This window comes from Molothrus ater, chromosome 21 (genome assembly GCF_012460135.2).
Source record: "Molothrus ater isolate BHLD 08-10-18 breed brown headed cowbird chromosome 21, BPBGC_Mater_1.1, whole genome shotgun sequence".
In the NCBI taxonomy this organism is placed as follows: domain Eukaryota; kingdom Metazoa; phylum Chordata; class Aves; order Passeriformes; family Icteridae; genus Molothrus; species Molothrus ater.
Window position 1 is genome coordinate 4,008,653 of NC_050498.2, and position 21,553 is coordinate 4,030,205.

At 47.7% G+C, this 21,553-nt stretch overlaps 3 protein-coding genes across 4 annotated transcripts in view; 2 read left to right on the forward strand and 1 right to left on the reverse strand.

Annotated features, from left to right (window-relative positions):
* The window catches only part of ANKFY1 (ankyrin repeat and FYVE domain containing 1), a 32,447-nt gene extending 21,220 nt beyond the window's left edge, over positions 1-11,227 (forward strand). Inside the window, exons 16-25 of the mRNA XM_036394923.2 lie at positions 576-694; positions 1,039-1,195; positions 2,153-2,353; positions 3,545-3,721; positions 4,518-4,665; positions 4,942-5,032; positions 5,469-5,593; positions 5,840-5,986; positions 6,465-6,555; positions 7,540-11,227. Coding sequence (XP_036250816.1) covers positions 576-694; positions 1,039-1,195; positions 2,153-2,353; positions 3,545-3,721; positions 4,518-4,665; positions 4,942-5,032; positions 5,469-5,593; positions 5,840-5,986; positions 6,465-6,555; positions 7,540-7,672 — 1,389 coding nt within the window. The 3' untranslated portion in view covers positions 7,673-11,227. The remainder of the gene's footprint in view (positions 1-575; positions 695-1,038; positions 1,196-2,152; positions 2,354-3,544; positions 3,722-4,517; positions 4,666-4,941; positions 5,033-5,468; positions 5,594-5,839; positions 5,987-6,464; positions 6,556-7,539) is intronic.
* Positions 11,228-11,337: 110 nt separating this feature from the next.
* On the reverse strand, positions 11,338-17,669 carry LOC118694029 (neuferricin). Its single transcript, XM_036394924.1, has 4 exons — positions 17,444-17,669; positions 16,575-16,715; positions 15,885-16,071; positions 11,338-14,193 (listed from the first exon to the last, which is right to left on the reverse strand). The coding sequence occupies exons 1-4, from the start codon at positions 17,667-17,669 to the stop codon at positions 13,977-13,979; spliced, it is 771 nt and encodes a 256-aa protein (XP_036250817.1). The 3' UTR covers positions 11,338-13,976.
* A 1,852-nt stretch (positions 17,670-19,521) lies between these two features.
* Positions 19,522-21,553, forward strand: part of ZZEF1 (zinc finger ZZ-type and EF-hand domain containing 1) — a 59,118-nt gene continuing 57,086 nt past the window's right edge. For both annotated transcript variants that reach the window (XM_036394977.2, XM_036394978.2), the window contains exon 1: positions 19,522-19,903. In XM_036394977.2, coding sequence (XP_036250870.1) covers positions 19,568-19,903 — 336 coding nt within the window. In that variant the 5' untranslated portion in view covers positions 19,522-19,567. The remainder of the gene's footprint in view (positions 19,904-21,553) is intronic.

Below are 21,553 nucleotides of genomic sequence, written 5' to 3' on the forward strand. Positions count from 1 at the left end.
TCTTGACTGTGCTGGTCAACACTTTTTTATGGAGTCAACCCTCTTAACTACTCATCTTTAAACCCTGTCAATAGTTTGTCAAGTGGAGTAGAACAAGTCTTAAGTGCCACATTGCTCAAGTACGTAGTTCTCTAGTTGAAGAATACAAATATTAGCAATACAGTTCCTGGAAAAGAACTCTCTCTGTTTAGCTGAATGTCTGAGAAAGCAGGGAACTAGGGCCAGAACTTCAGAGGCAACTGCTGCTGCTGCTTGATTTACTGTAGGTGCTTGTCATTGCTGAAAGTGAGGTAACTAGTCCAACCTGCTTTAGATCTGTCTATCAAAGTATATGGACAAATATTTGAATTGTTAATGAATACCACCTAATTAAGGATTACACAGTAAACTGATAAAGTATTGTTCTGGAAGACTTTAAAACAGCTTGCTGAAATCAGTGACTGTCACAAGACCAGACAAGGAAGGTATCTCAAGTTTTATCTCTGGGGGATAATGTTCAGATGCATTAGTCAGGGACTATAGTAGGAGCCTGTTGAAAATAAACCTTCATTGTGTCATTGGGCTTCTCTTTTCAGGTCAGGCATGGCTGTGATGCAACGTGTTGGGGGTCAGGGCCAAGTGGCTGCTCACAAACCCTTCTGCACAGGGCTATTGATGAGAACAGTGAACAGATTGCTTGTTTCCTGATCCGCAGGTCAGACCCCTTCCCAAACACAAACCCTCTGACATGCATGTGGGTGTCCCTGGCATAAACTGATTGAATGCTATCTTAAATCAGTAACAACTGTGTTCTTCCTTAGGCTTTTGCTGGGTGGGTGACACTTAGGGAATTCTGACCAATCCAAAGGACACATTCTGTTACCTGGTCTAGCATCATGTTCTTGATGACAAGAGTCAAACCAAAACCAGGAACTTGTGCCTTTGTAGAATGTGTCAGCAGCTCCTGTGTCAGCTCTTGGAATCTTTTCTGTGACCTTTAATTATGTTTAATCCAGATTTAAACTGCTTCAATAATTGACTGCACTGTGTTTGTTGTAGTGGGTGTGATGTGAATAGTCCCAGAAAGCCAGGCCCAAATGGAGAAGGAGAAGAGGAAGCCCATGATGGACAGACCCCCCTACATTTGGCAGCCTGCTGGGGACTAGAGGAGGTGATCCAGTGCCTTCTGGAGTTTGGTGCCAATGTCAATGCTCAGGTATGTGGACAAATAAGGCACAATTTTTAAAAGTAAATTCTTTTCCTCCAAAAACTGTTTGTACTGAAAACAAACTTTCCTCTCATCTGTGTATTTTGCATGATAGAGAAAAGAAAATCTTGCTCTGAGAGCTGAGCCAGTGCAATGACTGGATGCAGCTCTGCTTTCTCTCCTGTCCCTTTTTACCACACCTGGTGCTTGTCTGCCATATGGTGGTTAATTCAGGAAGCTCTGCTGAAGGAAAATAATACAGAAAACTTACTGCAATGTTAGTTTTCTCATGGAACAATGGGATACAGTGTCTCCTGTCCCTAGTGGGAATTAAAGGCAGGAGCACAGCTGCAATTAATAATTATACCAGCTACAGTGTAAAACCCCAGAATACTCTGCTTTGTTAGTATGTTTGGGAAGTGTCTTCTGTTATTGAGTAAACTGAGGTGATGTAAGTATGAGTTACACTTCATTTTGATTACACAGTAATCCTTAAACTGAAGCTTTATAAATAACAACAAAAGAAATGAATGGATAACATTTTTAGGTCCTGATGCTGTTGAAAGTGACATTAAAATGACTCACAGAACACAGTAACAAAGCAGCCTTGGCTGTAAACTGCTGCTTGATGCAAACAAATGTTTAAACACCTCAGCTGACTTTGCTATTAAATTTGAATGCTAATGTCTGCCCCCAAAATGACTGACTAAATGGGAGATGTTATGGTGAGCATTCAAAAGGCTGTGCAGCACAGGATTGAGGTCAACCTGTTGGGAGAAACAAATCTCAATTTGCTTTTCCTACACTGTGGGTTTGAGCTTGCCCTGCAGCTGTTTGGTGTCCATGCTGAGGGAAGCTGGGTAGGTCACAGGACTAAACTCCTAAGTTTCTTTGACCCTTCAGGATTAGGGAAGGATTTCTGTACTACTGAGTCTATATATAACAAACTTTCTGGTTTCTTTCTAGGATGCAGAAGGAAGAACTCCAATCCATGTTGCCATTAGCAACCAACATAATGTTATCATTCAGCTGATGATTTCACATCCAGATATTAAGCTGAATGTACGTGACAGGCAAGGAATGACTCCCTTTGCTTGTGCCATGACATACAAAAACAATAAAGCAGCTGAAGCAATTTTGAAGAGGGAACCAGGAGCTGCAGAGCAGGTAAGCTGGGAGAGTTCAAACCATGCTGGTTTTGTTACTGTACTAGTTTGTGGTAACAGCTGTTCCACAAGTCAGTTCTGTTTTTATCCTTTTGTGGCTTTACATGCAATCCATTTGCCAGATGCCAGTTCTCTTAAGCAGAATTTATTAGGAAACTGTAGGTGTGTATGTGCTATGTGTAAGAACATTAAGGATTAGTGTCTTGTCAATTCTTCTTATCTTGTCAATACTAAACTGGGAAACAGGCATATGTGTGTATAAGGAGAAAATTCTAACTCCACTCTTGTCTTGTGCTGGACTAGTACAGAAATAATCTGTTAACCAGCTCTCCTAAAGCTACCCACAACAGAAAACCTGACCTAAAATAACTGAATAATAGATGCTATGCTGCCCTGCTGAACTATAAAACCTCCAGCTGTATCTTCAGGCTTCTGGTGTGACACTTCAGGTAGCTGTTCAGGAGAGTCTTCCTATCCTGTTTAAGTTTAATGACCAGTAAAATATTTGAGTGCTTAGTGAGCTCTTGTATTATATCTAAAACATGGTTACAAGTACAGCCAGTTTAAATATGCTTTGACATCAGCTGCAAGGCAAAGTTGAACAACATGTACTTGATATTAAGCCAAAAAAATGAATTCTCAGGTTGCCCAGAGCAGCTGTGGCTGCCCCATCCCTGGAAGTGTTCAAGGCCAGGTTGGACAGGGCTTGGAGCAAGCTGGGATACTGGAAGGTGTCCATGTCCATGGCAGGGGGTGGTCTGGATCACCTTGGGAGGTCCCTGTGGCAGGATCCCATGTTGATTCCTTCTCCTGGATTAATTGCCAGATAGACTCAAGCTTGTTCCATTTAACTGAGTTTATCATTAACTGCTGCTCAGTACTTAACCACAACAGCTGTTAGCTTTTTGTCTGTCTAAAAATACTGTCCAGTGTGTGGTCAAGAAAGGACAGGGTTATAAAATAGAAATAAAATAGTGTGAGGCAGACTGGACTGAGCAGTTGCAGCAGATAATTTCTCAGTTCAGTTATTCAATAGTCACATCTATCAGGTAAGTGTCAAGCAGTGAAAGGAACAAGATTCTACAGTTCAAGCAGAGGGAGCGAGTGTCTCTTAGTGAAAACACGTCCTACTCCATAAAACACCTTGTTCTACAGGAACAACAAACTAATTTCAGTGCCCTCTCTGCCTCAGGTGGATAACAAGGGTCGGAATTTCCTGCACGTGGCCGTCCAGAACTCAGACATTGAGAGCGTGCTGTTCCTGATCAGCGTGCAGGCCAACGTCAACTCGCGCGTGCAGGACGCCTCCAAGCTGACCCCGCTGCACCTGGCGGTGCAGGCTGGCTCTGAGATCATCGTGAGGAACCTGGTGTGTGCTGGGACTCACCCTTGCTCTGCCTAAAGTGTGCCCTCTGCCCCCTGCACAGTGCCTGCAGGCTGGTCCCTCACAGCACTGACAGCCCTTCTTCTGCAGCAGAGAGCCCCCTTAGCTTGGGCTGTTGGCTGAGCTGCCACAGTTGCCTTCACTGAGGATGTTGGGTTTGCAGCAGTCACTAGGTTTGCTTCTTTGTAAAGAACCTTCCCTAGGTTTGCTTCTTTGTAAAGAACCTTCCCTAGGTCTGGTTCTTTGTAAAGATCCTTCCCTAGGTTTGCTTCTTTGTAAAGAACTTTCCCTAGGTTTGGTTCTTTGTAAAGAACCTTCCCTGGGTTTGGGTCTTCGTACAGAACCTTCCCTGGGTTTGGGTCTTTGTAAAGAACCTTCCCTAGGTCTGGGTCTTTGTAAAGAACCTTCCCTAGGTCTGGATCTTTGTAAAGAACCTTCCCTAGGTCTGGGTCTTTGTAAAGAACCTTCCCTAGGTCTGGGTCTTTGTAAAGAACCTTCCCTAGGTTTGCTTCTTCATAAAGAACCTTCCCTAGGTTTGAGTCTTTGTAAAGAACCTTCCCTAAGTCTGGTTCTTTGTAAAGAATCTTCCCTTGCCCTTTCTGCACATTTGAACACAAACACAAGCTGTAGCAGCTCAGTAATGATACCATTTTATACACTCTGGAGGCCTAGAAGTATCTCTGTGCAGTAGAGTCTTGTATGCTTCATTCACAGAAATAAACTGTTGGCTAAAATAGCCCTGAAACCATCTTTGAACATTTTCCTTCTTGCCTCCTGACAGCTGCTTGCAGGTGCCCAGGTGAATGAACTGACCAAGCACCGTCAGACTGCTCTTCACTTAGCAGCCCAGCAAGACCTGCCCACCATTTGTTCAGTCCTTCTGGAGAATGGAGTAGACTTTGCAGCTGTAGATGAAAATGGAAATAATGGTAAACTTCAAGTCAGACAAGTAAATGCAAAAGACTTCAGTAGGTCTGTTAATGGTGTGTCCTAGTGGTGGAGAGCTCACTGTGAATGGCCTTGCACTGCAAAGGTGAAAGAATGAAAGTCCAGGAAATCAAAGCAGATGGAAGGAGTTGTTTGAGAAGGGGAGTTGGGAAAGTGGAGGGAGGGTGTTTCATTTAGTTATTAGGCTGTAATTATTGCTGGTACTCAGAGTCTTGAACTTCTTTTTCTCTTTTTCTTTGTTATTTTTTACTGTTCAGCTCTGCATCTGGCAGTGATGCACGGCCGGCTGAACAACATCCGGGTCCTCCTCACAGAGTGCAATGTAGATGCAGAGGCCTTTAATATCAGGTAATTATTTATATTCTAATAATATCAGGTAATTAAAGCCTTTAATATCAGGTAATTATTTATATTCTAATAATATCAGGTAATTAAAGCCTTTAATATCAGGTAATTATTTATATTCTAATAATATCAGGTAACAGGCTAAAAGAACCACTTTTAAAATATGTGCTGACATGCTGCTTAAAAACATATATTTGGCTTGTATTATATTATTTATACACGAATTTGGAAGTGTGCAGATGATGCTGTATCTAAATTCTGTGCAAATTATATGTATACACCAAGGAAGGAAAGTTAAGTAGGCTGTTGTGTGTGATGTACTGAGTTGCTGAGATGTAGCATTGTTCAAGTCTGAACCAAACTTGGAAGCAAGGAGAGTTGGATGAGTAACTGCAGTAGCAAGCAGACTTTGATCAGGATAACAAACTCTTTTCCCCAGAGGCCAGTCACCAATGCATATTTTGGGACAGTATGGGAAAGATAATGCAGCAGCCATCTGTGACCTCTTCTTGGAGTGTATGCCAGAATACCCTCTAGACAAACCTGATGCTGAAGGAAACACAGGTAGGTGAGACTCAACAACTATTAAACTTGAAAGTAATCAAGTTGTATTTATGGTATGTCACTTTTAAAGCTGGAATAATTGGCAGTAATATGTTAAATACAGCAGGAGGCACACAATACATGGAAATTTAAAAACTAAAGATCCTGTCTGGACTGGATGTAACACAATCTACCACTCTGTTAGCTGGCTTTTATTTTTCAGTGCTCCTCTTGGCTTACATGAAGTGTCTGGCTTTTATTTTCCAGTGCTCCTCTTGGCTTACATGAAGGGAAATGCTAACTTGTGTCGTGCAATAGTGAGAGCTGGGGCTCGCCTGGGAGTTAACAATAACCAAGGAGTCAATATCTTCAACTATCAAGTTGCTACAAAACAGCTTCTCTTTAGATTGCTGGGTAAGTACCACGTGCTGTGGTGGGAAAGTATTTCTGGCTTATGCTTCCAGGATACTTCAGAGGAAAAAACTCTGGACTTTTGACTTAGACTCCAGTAATTCCAGAGAGGCAGAACTTGTGAATTTTATACTACTAACAGTGCAGAGTAGAAATTCTAGTTTTTTCTGGTGATTAGTTGAAAAGTTGTACAATGCAGACTGTTAGATGCTACTTTTTCTGGAAGGATATAGACATGGAAACTCTTGGCTGGTTGTGTAGTCCAATGTAGCTTAAAACACAGACACTGCTTTTTAACTGTACAGTTGCAGTGGACAATGTGATGGAAAGCAACTACAGATTATCTACAAAGGAGACTCCAGCTCCTGCAAGAGTAGTTAAATCCATTACACTGAATGCAGCCTAGAACTGGAGAAAGCCTTCAGGTTTAATGTAATGGTGTCTGAGCCCATTTTGCCTTCACATTTTTTCCTCTTAACAGATATGCTGACAAAAGAACCTCCCTGGTGTGATGGCTCCAACTGCTATGAATGTGCTGCCAAATTTGGAGTCACGACAAGAAAGCATCACTGGTAATATGAGCCCCCTTGCTGTGCTTACAAGGAAATGGATTCCTCCCCAAACATAGCTGGGCTTGCTCCTAATAGCTTAGGAAATCTCCATGTAGGTGTATAACCACTAATCCAGCTCAAATATTCCATCCTGACTTAGATCAGAAACTTGTTGTCTAACTGAAATCATATTTTAAGCAGCTTGTGCATTTAATATTCTGATTAGTTGTAAATGAGAAATCATGTCCAAGTTCCAGCAGTGAAACAGGATTTAAATACCCAATTGTCAGAGAGAGAGTGTGAGGCACTTCACTCCCCAGAGGAGCAACAATGTATTTTATTAAGAGAGTGAGTTAATAGAAGTTCAGTGGTAAATGTGGCAGTGGTTTATCAGGACTTGATTATCTCCTGCATAGAGGTTGGGGTCAGGGAGAGCCTCCTGTGTAGGCAGGAGGTTCAGAGAGAGCAGCCCCTGGGGCTGTGGCTTACACTGCAAAGACAGGAGGGAGCACACCAGCCCCACCCCAGTGATAGGATGACCTCCTCCAAAAGAGGTGGCAAATAATTACTGCCAATTATTATTGGGCAGGTGTTGACAGCTCAGGTTTGGGATCCTGTTTGCAGTGTGGAAATGGCTGAAGATGAACATGAGCTGCTTTTGTGTAGATAGGAGTTACCTTTTTAAAATAGCCTGAACTTGTACAAAACATGCTGGTTGGAAGGGTGTTAAGCTAAGATTTTTCTTAGCTCAGAGAAATGCCTCAGTTGAAGCAGTACCATGTGATTCACTAGCAGAGAACCAGCACGTGCTGTTGGCATTAGTCAGTTATTCCAAAATATCAGAAAGATACAAGACAAATATCAGAAGATACAAGATAATCACAGCTTTTCAACTGCTAATGTGTATTTAATGATGCTATCATAGATAAAGAATGTCAGACAGTAACATCCTGCTGTTCACTAGGAGGGAATTCACTTTTCTCCCCACCCCTCTTCTGTCAACAGCCGACACTGTGGACGCCTGCTCTGCCATAAGTGCTCAACAAAGGAGATTCCTATCATAAAATTTGATCTGAACAAGCCAGTTCGAGTTTGCAACATCTGCTTTGATGTCCTGACTCTGGGAGGAGTCTCCTAGTATGCTGTGGAAGTAAAGGGATTCCCAGTCAGTGCTCCTGACAGCAGCTCTGCTTACAAGCCCTCTGGATAGGGAAGAGGAGGCTTACACATGTCTTCTGCAATAGACTGAACTAATTAAGGACCCTGTTATGATATACTCTGGTATAAATGATTTTGTATGACTGTAAATGTATCAGGGCTGCGATAGACTTCGCTAGGAATCAGAGTGGATTGTTCAAACCAAGTGACAAAAGAATTGAGACCCTCTTCTAGTTGCAGTGGGGTATGGAAGCTGAAATTTGTACTGCTTGAATCGGCATAAAACAGGTCTGTCCTCAACATGGTGCTTTGCACTGAGCAACTCTATTAAGTCCTGTGGCTTTCAGGCTGCTTAGTAGAGATGGTATTAAGTTTCAGGGTAACCAGGTATCTTTCTTTGCTTTGTCTTAAAGATAAACGTTCCCCTTCTCTAGAGAAGACTTTTTGTGAAGCTAAACTGAGCTGTTGCAACCACTGTTCAAGAAACTCTTCAGACCTGGGGGTAGTTCTAAGTATAGCTCAAGAATTGTGGCCTTACAACAGAAAGCTTTACAACATCTGATGCAAAGCAGTCAGAATTGCAGATCCACATCTTGATACCTCCTCAGCAAATGACTCATTAGCTTTAGCATGTTCAAGAGAAGTGCAAGATTGTTTTAGGAAAATGCTCTTGCTCATACCTGCTGGAACTGTCAGTCTTCATTGCACTTTCATATTTATGTTGCTGGTCCTTCCAGTCCATGGCACTTGTACAAATGACCATGAGTTTGCTGAAAGGCCTGAGCATGTGCTAAAGGAGAAACACTAAAAGTGGTGGAGTCTAACTCCCAGTACAGCAATAAATGCTGAAGTGCATTAGGAGTCCCAGGAGGGAGAGAAACACTTTCCTGGGGCTTAAGGGGCCTGGTAACTGCTGTGGGAGAGACAGAAACCCCAAGTGTAGAATGTGCTGCACCTCTAGACACTAAACCTGGGGCAATTTTCAGCTGGGGAGTGGGAGTGTACATGGAGGCTTCCTGTTAGGAGTAAGCTGCAGTATTTTAATCTAGGCTGGTTGTACTCTCTTCAACATGCTGAATCTGTGGAAACCTACCACCACACTGTCCAGGTAAACAGGAAAGTACTTGACTGGTAGACCAGCTTGTGATTTGGTGGGCAAAGGCTTCAGTTAGAAAAAATGGGTACTTAAGCAAAACTACATGCCATGTTAAGGCAGTTTTTATTTCAAAAGATAAAGCTAGTATAGACTCAATTCAGCATTCCTCATCTTTACTCCAGGAATTGCTGTGCATTTGTTAATGACTGTGAACTGTATGGACAGGTGATGATGTGTTGCCCTGGTTGCAGCAGTGACTTGTTGGTCTTCAAGAGTAAGATGAGAAGATGAACCAGGCTGCTCCTGTTACAGGAAACTTTCTCAGTTTTTCTCAAGCTTGTACAAGGAGAGGATGGGAGAGGGTGCAATTGCTGACATTTGTATGATTAATTTCACATCAAGTCTCACTTGATCTGCACTTTGATCTTCCAAAATGCCTGTATTGTAACTGGAATCACCCCTGTTGTACCACTAGGGAAGAACAATGGATGAAATACAAACTTGCCTCACTGATGTCTGCTGCTGACATGTTCCAACAGAACGCTCTGGGTAACACAGCTGGTCTCTAACACAGTTCCTAATGCAAATGATGCACCTCTGGCATAATATTGTAGGTGAATGAGGGAAAATAGTGCTGTCAGTTAGTGGTAGCTGCAGTAATTGTTGGTGTCAGTTAACTACAGTCTACAGTTTGGGGGTTTTAAACAAAAGAGATGATGGAAAACATTGTACTTCTGATATTTCAGGGTGTCACTGGTTGCAGTTCTCTAGCAGTGAAAGAATGATGGAGAGAAAGTGCATTTGGTGAAAGAAGTCTTGACTGTAATCCCATGGTAACATGTTGTTTTCCTTCTTGGTTTGGAGCTGAAGTGATGTGGAGGGGTAAGAGTGTGCTCAGAATGCTGAAAGACAGTGCAGAGGAGGGGTTTTCCTGTGGGCTTCAGCCTGAGGGGAAAACTGCCCAGCATGTAATTGCCAAAGCATTTAAACATCACTGTTTCAGTGGCTTCTCTGATGTAAGGGCAAGGGAACAGGAAAGCAATGATGGAAAATGTGGATCTGGTGAAAATTCAGATTAACTGAAGGGCAAGTTAAAGCTGGGTAGTTGCTTTCTAAAAAACAGGATATTGATCATGACTGTAAAACTGTGGGAAGGATCTGGGAAACCACTGCAGTGCTCCTGGTTTGCTGTTTACAGCCAGCACTGTCCCAGCTCACTTACTGAAGTCTGAAAGGAAGGTAGGTTATTGTGAAATATACAGCCTGAGGTGTTTGTTTAATTTAAAGCAACTCAATTCAGCAAATTTGATCCTTTTAAAGTGCCTTTGAGATAGTTTCCTTCCAGCCAACTCTAAATAGCTTTCTGCCAGAGCTAAAAGGGAAAGCTCACAACTTGAACCAAAACCCATGTCAGTTCTTTTCTCGTTCAGCTGAGGAGTTGACCCCTCCAGACAGCTGGTGGGGCTCAGTCCCTCACACACTCTCTGCCTGGTGTTGGTCTGAGCTCTCAGACCACTGAGATTTTTTGGGAGTTTTGCTGGCAATGCTCCACTACAGGGTACAAATGTGAATGAGGCACTTGGTAATGTAGTGGTGGTCAACACATTTCTAACTCTAAACAACTGCTCTTCCCTTTCTGTAGCATAATACAGTTGTTACCAAACCCCCACCCCTCTTAGCCCTGCTCTTAGTGGTAAATGCTAACTGAAGTCTGCCAAGCATTGAACAAAAGGTTAGATGGGAACTCAGCTTGTGTCCCTGAAGTGCTGCTGTCACACGGGGCTCCAGGCCCTTCAGCAGGGTTGCATGGGGAGTCATGGGTGGTTCATGCTGTAGCTTTTTGTTCTGAGACTGGATTCCTTTTGCCTGCAGTCACCCAGCACTCTTACACAAGCAAACACCATGGTCCAGCACTCTTACACAAGCACAAACCATGGTCTGGCTGGAATTTTCTGTCTGTGAGAGGTGCAGTCACTGTTTCACACCACTGAGTGGAGTGAGAACGTCGCTGTTGGAGGCACTAACAGAGCAGAGTAAGTTGCTGGCTAAAAGCTGACAGATGCCTTAATGACTTCCCGTGCTGGAGATAACAACAGCTTGTCCAACTGCTCTTGTAGTGCTTATAAACTAACATGTAACAGTATGGGAGGCCAAGGCTGGATGGTTTTGTAGATCAAATGTTAATAGCAAGTCCTCTTTTTTCTGTAACCAGCAGAGGTGGTCACTGCAGCAAACTCATCTCTAGAAAAATCAAAGCTTGTGTGAGTGACAGAAATAACTGAACCTTCTAATACCCTCTGTGAAATAGAAAAGGAAGTCTTAGAACAATGGCATTTTAATCTGCAATGTTTGTCTGGAGTTGTTGTAAAAATGTATTTTTTCCAATATGCATTACTTCGTTGTGTAATGATTCTACTTGTAATAAAATGCAGAACTAGATGATGCTTTGTGAGGTGAAACCTTGCTAAGGAAGTGTCTGCTCCTGTAGAGACAGCTGCCCCTCTACAAGCTTATCCTGGCAAACCACGAAGAAAACCAGGGATACAACATCCAATTGGGCACAACAGCTTTATTCTTTGTTCTGAAATTAGTCCAGGTATTCATTTTCATGTTGTGGAACTGCTCCAACTGTTCTTTTGGCTGTCAAGGTCTGGTGTTCTAGTTTGTACCATGTAGTCATCTTGAATGCCTTATACTAGACTTACCTATAATCAGTTTTGTGAAACGAAGCCGAGCTCCCCACGGGCCAGAGCTGCTTCATGGAGTTCATCAGCTCAAGTTCCCAGCCCTGGGAGCACTCAGAGCTGTGTGTGGAGGCAGCTCAGCCCCTGGAGAGCACTGAGCTGCTGCAGCTTCACTTCAGGAAAACTTCAGTGCAATAGCAAACCCAGCCAAGACTTCTGGGTGAGATTGTGATGCATTATTAGTCTTTTATTAATAAAACTTACTGAAGTACAGATGAATGGTGAGCTTTATTAGAGCACTGTCTGTGGTGACTTGAGCCCTCTGTAGCTGTCACTGTTCCCTTTTCCACCATGGGAGAATCCAGCTGAGCTGCTCAACTGGAGACACCTGGAGCACTTCACTCACTGAGGGTGTCTCCCTGTTTGCTTTAATAGATGACTTATTCCTGGTGCAAGGCTCTTCCTCCCCAGAGCTTCCAAACCCTGAACTGAGGAATAAGCTAGGAACTGGTTTTCAACCAACTTTAACTTAAACCAGCACCTCCCTGCCCTGCCTTTTTGCAGCAGTTTATTTGATTTTTATGTTGCTCTTGCAATCAAAACCATCCCCTCAGCACTATTTGCATAGTGATTGAGTGTTCCAGCAAGATGAAACTTGCTTAGAAGGTCAAGCTGGTCCCACCTTCTCTGGGACTGGTTTGCCCTCACAAACTACTTCTTACAGCATTTAATAGTCTGGAATTTGCTGCAACTTTTAAATAGCTTTAAAAACCTCTTTTAAAGGTACTTGCCAATCATTTGCAGGGATGGTTTCACTACTTTAAATGCAATTTCTTTTTAAAGTGGTGATGTCTTTTTAAATGTGGCAAAGGCCACAGTTGTGGAGGCAGTGAAGTGCTGCTCTGCAGCTCTTTGCTGCACCTTTTACACAGCTTGATCTTCAGCACTGAGTGAAATGAGTTTTCATTCCTCACTCCACCCCCAGAGATGGCTCAAGCCCAGGGCTGAGGTTTGGTTCTGCCACACATCCTGCTCTGCTCTCCCCTGAGTGCCACAGGCTGGCACAGCAGGGCAATGCCTGCAAGGGCTTCTCTTCAGGATGAAGATAGGCAAAAAACCCCAAAAATAAAACCACAACCCCAGTGTTCCAAGCATGTGCAGGTTCAAGTCTGTGTGGCTCCATCCCTGGCAGCTGGAGCTTCCTCTGAGTTTTAGCAGTGGGAAGTGCTGTAATGTGTCCTGCTGCAAGGGAGTGAATGGTGCTTCCTGTAAACTTGTTAATGAACTAACTCATCACTTACCTTTTGGGCCTCTCTTCAGAGGTGGGGGTAGCTAAAAATCAGTTTATAAACATTTTCCAGCTGCTTACACAGAGGTGGCAGCTGCCTTAAGAACAAGAACTGACCACAACCTGTGCCACCGCTGGACCCTGATCTGCGTGTCTCTCTCAAAGCTCAGCTCCACCTAAACTGATTTTAACAGCAGATTCCCTAAAACCAGCAAATCCTTCCCTGCAGCTTCAGGTTTGTAGTGCAGGTATTGCTTCCTCCCTTTTAGCCCCACTCAGAGAGGGTAATGACCTGCCCTGCATGTCTGGGAGTCACTCACAGTGCTGAATTCTGCCAGCTGTGACACAATAAATATGGATTTTAAAAGTGCTGGGTCTTGTAAGGGCACAACCAGCTCAGGTTATAGTCTGACAGGCACAGACCAGATGGGAGGAAGACATACCAGAATGGAAACAGGAGGCAGATTACAGTAGGATGGTTCTGTTGCCACCCAGGCAACAAAAAGAAAGCTATTTAAAACTACTCCTTCCTGATCAGAACAGTTTGAAAGTGGTGAATCACAGACCAGACAGTGAAGTTAATGTCAAACAATCCTCACAGGTGGCTTCAATATCTTGGCACAGTATCTAATGCAAACACAGTGAGGAAATGCAGCTCTGGCCTTTGCCTTCTCTATTCCAAGAATTTGATAAAGCTTGTGTGTAACTAAACTGTGCAAGTTCCTGATACTGTGGACCTTAATTGCAGAAGAAATTCAGGGCTCTCCCTGTTACCTTTAAACTCCTGGGAGTGAGTCAGGTGCCTGGGAAGGAGCATCAGCAGTGCCTGCAGCAGGACCTGTGGCAGTGATGCTGCAGCAGTTCTGTGCTCACTGATTTCACTGCCTTAAACCACAGCACTGTCCCACCTCTGTGCACACAAACATCCAGTCCCTGACTGCACAAGGAGCAGTTCTAAAACACAATTCAGGCTGTGCATCTTACAGTTTGTTCACAGGTGCAGAAATATTTCCCATAGAAATAAAGCAAGCATCCTGTTACTTGATTTTTTAACCACTGAGCTGGCTGAAGTGTTTCCTCCATCTCCATATGTTGAAAAGCATCACAAACCCCGTGAGATTGTTGCTGCTCCCTTTGCAGGGCCGGGTGGAAGGGATGGAGCTGGAGCTGCCCAGCCCCGGTGCAAGGTTCCAGTGCAGGGCTCTCCCTGCCTGGCTCAGCCCGTGGGGAGCACGCACTGCTCGGCCAGGGGATGGCAGCCCTCGTACAGCTGCAGCCGAGGGTCATCCAGGTCGCCTCTGTCGCGGTGCTGGGAGGAGCCAGGCTGGCCCCAGGGCGGCCCCGAGCTCCTGACACACACGCAGGGAGTGCCCTGCGAGCCGGGGCGGTGCAGCCTCCGCGGGACCCCGGCCCAGGCTCTGGGCACGCCCCCGCTGCGAATGGAAAAGGAAAATCTGTCACAATTCAAACCCGGGAAAATGCTTCCGGTCAACAGAGAATCCTTATGGAAAAACCCGAGATAATCTGAGATAAATAGTTATTCTAAACTAGAACTAACACTGAGGTAGGTTTTGCTTACACAGAATTCACAGAATGACTGGGCTGAAAGAGACCTTAAAGATCATAAAGTCTAACTCATGCTCCAACACCTCAGTTAATCCCTGGCACTGAGTGCCACATCCAGTCTGTTTAAACAGCCACCATCCCACAGCCTTCATCTTTTTATTGGCTGTGCTTCAGAAACCCGTGGCCTGGCCCTGGCTTCATCACTGCTGCTGCAGGCTCTACCCTTCTGAGAGTCACCAACTCCTGCATTCCATTGCTAGAGGAATCACAGCCTGCTGGAGCACAGCAAAATGCCTCTGCTGGAGGTACCTAAATGCTCACAGGTGACCACACATCTTCACAGAATCACAGTGGCTTCGGTTGGAAGGGACCTTAAAGATCATCCAGCCCATCCCCTGCCATGGGACTTCCAACAGACCAGGCTCTCCTCTCTCTGTGCCTTGACTAAACAGTGATTTTGAGAACTGGGGAAGAATTAAAAGTACTTCCCCAGCTAATTCACCACGTCTCTTTATGTCTAAGTGTCTCTCTATGGGCCAAGTCCTGCCTGTTCCCCAACCACTGCAGCTTTTAAGCCTCTAACACAAGTGACTGCCACATCACACTGGGTCCCAAGGCTGTCCCCAAGCTCAGTGACACACAGGAGCAGATCCCTGGGGCACACAGAGCTGCTGCTGGGCTGACATGAAGCCCAAGCATTTTGAGTTTGGTCTGTGAAATGATTTCATCTTCAAACAAAACAGTCCCTAAGCTGAGAGACAGCTACTAACAGGAGAGTAGGAAATGATTATTCAAAGCTTAACCTCATTTTCTGTGGTTTAAGTGAAAATGTTGTGCTTTCAGCCTCTGAGCCAGGCTGTGAAACTGTCTGACAAGCACAGGTTAATGCTGGTATTCCTGAGAGGTGACAGAACCTGTCTGAATCCCAGTCCTGCTGGGATTTCTGTCCTGTTTTGCTGAGAACAGGAGATCACATGCACATGTGGTAAATTCTTTGATTCCAGTGTGACAGAAGAGGCTCAGCCTGGAGAAAAGGGGGCTCAGGGGGGACCTTCTCACTCTCTACAACTCCCTGACAGGAGGGTGGAGCCAGGTGAAGGTCAGGCTGTGCTCACAGGGACAGGGTGAGAGGTAACAGCCTCAAGTTGTGCCAGGGGAGGTTTAGGTTGGATACTGGGGAGAATTTCTTCATGGCAAGGGTGGTCAGGCACTGGCACAGCTGCCCAGGGCAGTGGGGGAGGCCCCATCTCTGCAGGGATGTAAAAGCTGTGGATGTGGCACCTGGGGGCACAGGCCAGTGCTGGGGGAATGCTTGGACTGGGGGCTCTCACAGGGCTTTTCCCACCTGAACAGCCCTGGGAATTCAGGCAGGGACAGAGCCCATGCCTGCTTATTCCAGCCCTGGCAGCACCACTGCCAGGCCCCAGAGGTCACCTACCCATGGAGTGAGGTGGCTGCAGGGGCCAGGACATCCTCCCATGCTCCCCCTGCCAGGAGAGGCAGGAACACAGCACAGGGCACCCAAAAAAAGCCTCTGCTCCAGAGGGGACAGGCTCACCTCTCTCTGGAGCACCAGAAGCGAGTGCCTTTAGCAGAGCTCCATTCAGAGTTGCAGGGTGGGAACTGCTGCTGCTTCTGATCACTTTCTGCTTGCAGTCTGAGAGCTTCCTCAATGGCAGCCTCCACCTCCCTCAGGGCTTCTGTCGGTGCTCCATTTTCATCATAGAATCTGCCCACCAGCTTCCCTGGGAGAGGAGATCAATTAGGACCACAGTGTTTCCAGACCACAGACCTGTTTCCAGGCAAGGAAAATGCATTGTTCTGGTGGGGTTTTATTTTTAATTTGCTATGTAAAAGGAGATGTCACCATGGCCCAATTTTAGAACCTAAACTGAGCTTACATCCTTTCAAGCCTTGGATCACACAGCAATTTACCCATACGAATAAACCCATGCAGGACAAGCTTGGGCACACACTCATTACAGAGCTGAAAACCAAAGCCAGTTTCAGCTGCACAACCCAGAAGCCATTCCCCAGAACAGTTTCCCTGCACTGCTGCCCCAACATTCTCCTGAGTGATTTCAGGCTGGCTCCATGCTCTGTACTCGGCAGAGACAATCCAAGCAGGACAGCAGCCAGGTGGGAAAACAATTTAACTTTCCCTTGGAGGGAAGCAAACCTCAGAGACCTGGCTTGGCTTGGCTGCAGCTGCACACCCACCCCCGTGTGAGCCCACCCCCAGACCTACCCACAGGCTCGTAGTTGTTGCTGTAGAAGCTCAGCCAGCTGTGGATGGAGAGCAGCTCTGCGGGGGACAGCCCTGACACGGAGTCCACCAGCCCCGCCGGGCTGAAATCGCCGCTGGCAAACGCTCGGGTGGCATCTCTGCCTGCGGGGCACGGGGGAGAGCACAGCAGGGGGAGAGCACAGGGTGAGGAGAGCCCAGCCATGGAGTGAATCCCCCAGTCATGGAGTGAATATTCCCCAGCCATGGAGTGAATCCCCCAGCCATGGAGTGAATCCCCCGGTCATGGAGTGAATCCCTCAGCCATGGAGTGAATCCCCCAGCCATGGAGTGAATCCCCCAGCCATGGAGTGAATCCCCCAGCCATGGAGTGAATTATTCCCCAGCCACGGAGTGAATTCCTCAGCCATGGAGTGAATTCCTCAGCCATGGAGTGAATCCCCCAGCCATGGAGTGAATCCCCCAGTCCTAGAGTGAATATTCCCCAGCCATGGATGAACTCCTCAGCCATGGATGAATTCCTCAGCCATAGAGTGAATTCCCCAACCACAGACTGAACCCCCCAGCCAGGAGTGCGACCCCAGTCTTGGAATACAGCCCAGCCATGGAGCGGCCAAACAGGGGCTGAGCTCTCCCTCCTCCCAGCCGGACTGCGTTCCCCGGCCAGCGGTGACACCCGATGACACCCACACCCCCAGGTGATCCCTCCCCAGCCCGGAGATTATTCTTTCCCCAGCCGGGGGTGATCCATCTCTCTCTCCCCAGCCCGGAGATTATTCTTTCCCCAGCCGGGGGTGATCCATCTCTCTCTCCCCAGCCAGGCCACCTCAGGCCCTCACACAGCCGCCCCCCCCACGCCCCACCACAGGTACCTGCGAACCCGCTGTACGCGCCGCCGGGCCCGTAGTGCTTGCGGCCGCGCTCCACATCGAAGACCCGTCCCAGCAGAGCGAGGTAGAGCCCGGGCTCGCCCGGCGCCCCCCGGTATCGGCGCAGCTCGGAGGCGCTGAGCAGGCGGGCGCGGGGCTCGAACCCGCGGCGCAGGAGGCAGGCGGCGGCCAGGCCCAGCAGCAGCGCCGCGGCCGCGCCCCGCCACATCGCGCCGCGACAGCGCAACGCTCGCGCGACACTTCCCTCGCCGCACGGCAGCGTGGAGGCCCAACCGCGTCCAGCGGGGCGGCCGGGCCCAGGGGGCGCTTTACGGCAGTGTGGCGGCAGAGCCATGGAGCGCTCTGGGCTGGGAGGAGATGATTTTACATTGATTTTACACTGAAATAAACACGGGCAGGAGACCTTTCTCCTTTTTAATTCTACTCATAACAACACCGCCTCCCTCCAGCCCAGAGGCTGCTCCGAACCCCGGCCAACCCCGCCTCGAACACTCCGGGTACGGGGCGGCCACAGCTTCTCTGGGCGCCCTGTGCCAGCCCTCAGCACCCTCTGAGTAACGCCGTTGTTCATATGGACCGTCACAGAATGTGAAAAATGCGTATTTTATGATTGGCTTTTCGCAAATATTAACATGAATATTATACGTGTTGTATTAGAAGGTAATGCTGTATTAGTTCTCTTACGTAGTGTGGTAGATATAGCTTTAGGTTATAACAAAATGTTAAAATAGGAGTGAATCCCCCAGCCAAGGAGTGAATCCTATAACACCTTCTGGCTGTGGAAGGGGATCTCTGTTCCACTACTTCCTTACAAGTTTTCCAAAAGTCCTACTCTACAATAAAAGAAATGCTTGACAATTTCACTGCTGCTTTTAAAAAGCTACAATAAAATCCAGCGTGGTAAACTTTGACTTGCTGATAACGCTAGTCAGTATCAAGAGGAATTACTCAGGCAGGATTTCCTACCCGTGTTAGAATATAGAATATCCTATAGATATAGAATATCCTATGCTATGTAGGATACTTTTTTCCCTAAAGAAAGGACTCACACTGAGGTAACAGCCACAGGACACGTAAATCTTTCAGAGAAAGGGAATTTATTGCTCCATTATCAGGAGAAATTAACTTCTTCCCGCCTCGCTCGGGCAGGTGACGCCGTCAGGCTTATGAGGAAGAAGTTGTCAGTGTCCAAACAGAATCCTGTGTTTGAATGGAATTTATGCATCATGTATGAGGTGTATGAATATGCAACAGGCTGTTAATTTTAAGGGTTAATTCTTTGTTAACGTGGGTCCTTTTTTGGGCTTGTGCTGCCCAGAAAAAGGTACCTGGACATCCGTAACTCTGTGTTTCTATTGTCCTAATTCAAATTGTCCAAATTATTATTACTTTAATTGTATTACTATTTTTATAACCATTTTATTACTATTAAACCTTTAAAATTTTAAAAACAAGTGATTGACGTTTTTCCCACAGAATCTCTTGTTGTCAGTGCCCTGTGGAGATCACCCTGACCGGCCAGGGCAGGGTCACCTGGAGCAGGTGACACAGGAGGATCCGGGTGAGTTTGGCATTTCTCCAGAGAGGGACACTCCGTGCCCTCCCTGCACAAGTGTGCCCCAGTGCTCTGCCACGTTCATGTCAAGGAGTTTTTCTCATGTTGAGGTGAAATTTGTCGTGCGGCCTTTACTCTTCATCCTGTCACAGGGCACCACCCTGGAAGAGTCTGGCACCGCCCTATTGGCACCCCTTGGAGATACGTCTATGAATTAATGCGATCCCCTCACAGAACCGGGCTCAGTTGCCGCTCTCTGCCCCCGGGATCGCTGTCCCCAGCCCTCGCTGTCCCCCCGGGTCCCTCCACCGGCCCCGTCCCTGTCACGGGAGCCGCCGGGCCGGGCTTTGCGACAGCGCCGCGTCGCTTTGCGGCGGTGCGGCGCTTTGCGGCGGTGTGGCGCGGTGGCGCTTTGCGGCGGTGTGGCGGCCCCGCGCTGACAGGTGCGGCGGGCGGGAAGTTGCTGACTAAGGCGGGCCGGGCCGGGCGGGGACCGGCGGGAGCGGCGGCGGCACCGGCGGCGGCGGCTGCGAGCGGCTCCCGAGCGGCTCATGGGGACGGCGGCGAGCCACAGCAGCGAGGAGGAGGAGGAGGGCGCCGAAGAGGGCATGGAGGGGGCGGCCGGCGCGCCCCAAGCCGGCGCGGCCGCTCCGGCGCTGCCGCCGGCCGAGGTGCTGCTGGAGCAGGCCCGGCTGCGGGAGGCCACGGCGCGGCTGCGGGAGGCGGCCCTGCCCGAGCCGCTCGTGTCGCGGCACCACAGCGCGCTGGTGCGATGGCTGGAGGAGCGGCTGAGCCGCGGCGACGAGGCCGTGAGCCTGGAGCAGTTCTGCGAGGTGCTGGAGAGCGTGTCCCGGCTGGCGGCCGGATCCCGCGGCGAGAGCGAGGAGGTGAGAGCCGCCGGGAAGCGCCGTCCGCGGGGATCGGGAACGGCTCGGGCAGGGAGGAACCTTGGGGACCATCCCGTTCCAGCCCCTGCCACGGGCAGGGACACCTTCCAACAGAGCGGGCTGCTCAGAGAGCCGTCCAGCCCGGCCTTGGGCACTGCCGGAATGGGGGTTCCCTCCGGGGATCCGCCTGTCCGGGCAGGGGGGTGGTCGGCATCGGGGGAAGCTCTGGGTGCTGCTGGGGGCCGCTGTCCCCGGGCCCGGGTCCGTGACCATCCACACGACCCCGGAGACCCCGGACACGCGTCCTGGTACGTGGGGAGGGCCAGGCCAGAGGGTTCTGCGAGGTTGGAAAGCGGCTGCTGCTGTTGATGGACAGCCTGTCAGCCTCCAGATAGCCCTTAAATAAACCCAAAAACTTATGTCAGTTATCAGTGATCATGCTCAGCAGCCACTGAAGAATAAAATGGGTTTTTACAGCAATATTTCTGCTGTTGCTGTTGCTGCTGCTGGTGCAGCTGAGAGCACAGGTGTGGTGGGGACACGGCTAGGAAATCCTGCCTGAGTAATTCCTCTTGATACTGACTAGCGTTATCAGCAAGCCAAAGTTTACCACGCTGGATTTTATTGTAGCTTTTTAAAAGCAGCAGTGAAATTGTCAAGCATTTCTTTTATTGTCAAGTAGGACTTTTGGAAAACTTGTAAGGAAGTAGTGGAACAGAGATCCCCTTCCACAGCCAGAACGTGTTATGGTCAGCTTTTAATGGTTGAAGAGAGTAGTTTTCCTTTCTGCTGGGATTTCCAGTTTTCCCCTTCTGTGGGAAATGATAGGGAGAATTTAATGTCTAGAACACTTAAGCTTTGCTCTGTAGCAATCCAAAATGCAGCAGAACACCCTGTTGGGAATTCCATACTCACTTGAGAAAGTGGCTGTGTCTGAATTCCTTAGTGCAAGCAGTTCCTGAGCTCAGCAGTCACTTCCTGCTGGCTTTGTTTTGCTGCTGAGTAGCAGAACAACTGTGTAAACTGTTAAATCACACACACACGCCTCAAATCAGTGCTGACAGGTGAACAAGGCTTCTGGAAACTGGAAGGAGATTCATTTCACGTCCAGATAGGTGTGTTTTCACCAGACTGGTTTAAGTAGCTCGGTGAAATGCTGCCTCCACTTGCAGCTCGTTCACAAGAAGAGCCCGTAAGGAGCACATCTTCATTTGTGACAGCGGCAAGGGTGAAATGGGTCCATTGGGGTTCTTCCTGTTGCCACAAACAGCTGGGCGTTGTGGGCTGCAGAAATATTTTGAGGATTGTCTGTATTTCACGTCCTCCTCTGCATGAGGAATCTATTTGTTTTGGTTTCATTTCCTGCTCCAAGGAGTGGGGAAAAAGCTTGTCAGAGGATTCAGCGTGCCACGGATGTGTGGTCACATCTGCCCTGCAAAGCTGAGATGTTGAGACTTCTGTGGAAAACTTTGATGTCATCATTTCTGGCACTAACCCATGACTGTGGTGTTTGAGCTTTCCTTGCACACTGAGGAGTCAGGTTTAGGAGTGGCAGGTCAATAGGTTTCACTTTTTAATATCTCTGGAGTCCTGTCTGGCACAGCCCAGGTTTGATCTCCCCTTTCAGTTACTCTGTTCTCAGTGCAGGGC

Coding starts and splice junctions, on each gene's coding strand:
- LOC118694029 (XM_036394924.1), bottom strand. CDS start 17,669: ATGTGGCGGGGCGCGGCCGCGGCGCTGCTGCTGGGCCTGGCCGCCGCC. Junction 16,072..16,574: donor CAACAACTACGAGCCTGTGG/GTAGGTCTGGGG, acceptor CTCCTCTCCCAG/GGAAGCTGGTGGGCAGATTC. Junction 14,194..15,884: donor TTCTGGTGCTCCAGAGAGAG/GTGAGCCTGTCC, acceptor TTCCATTCGCAG/CGGGGGCGTGCCCAGAGCCT.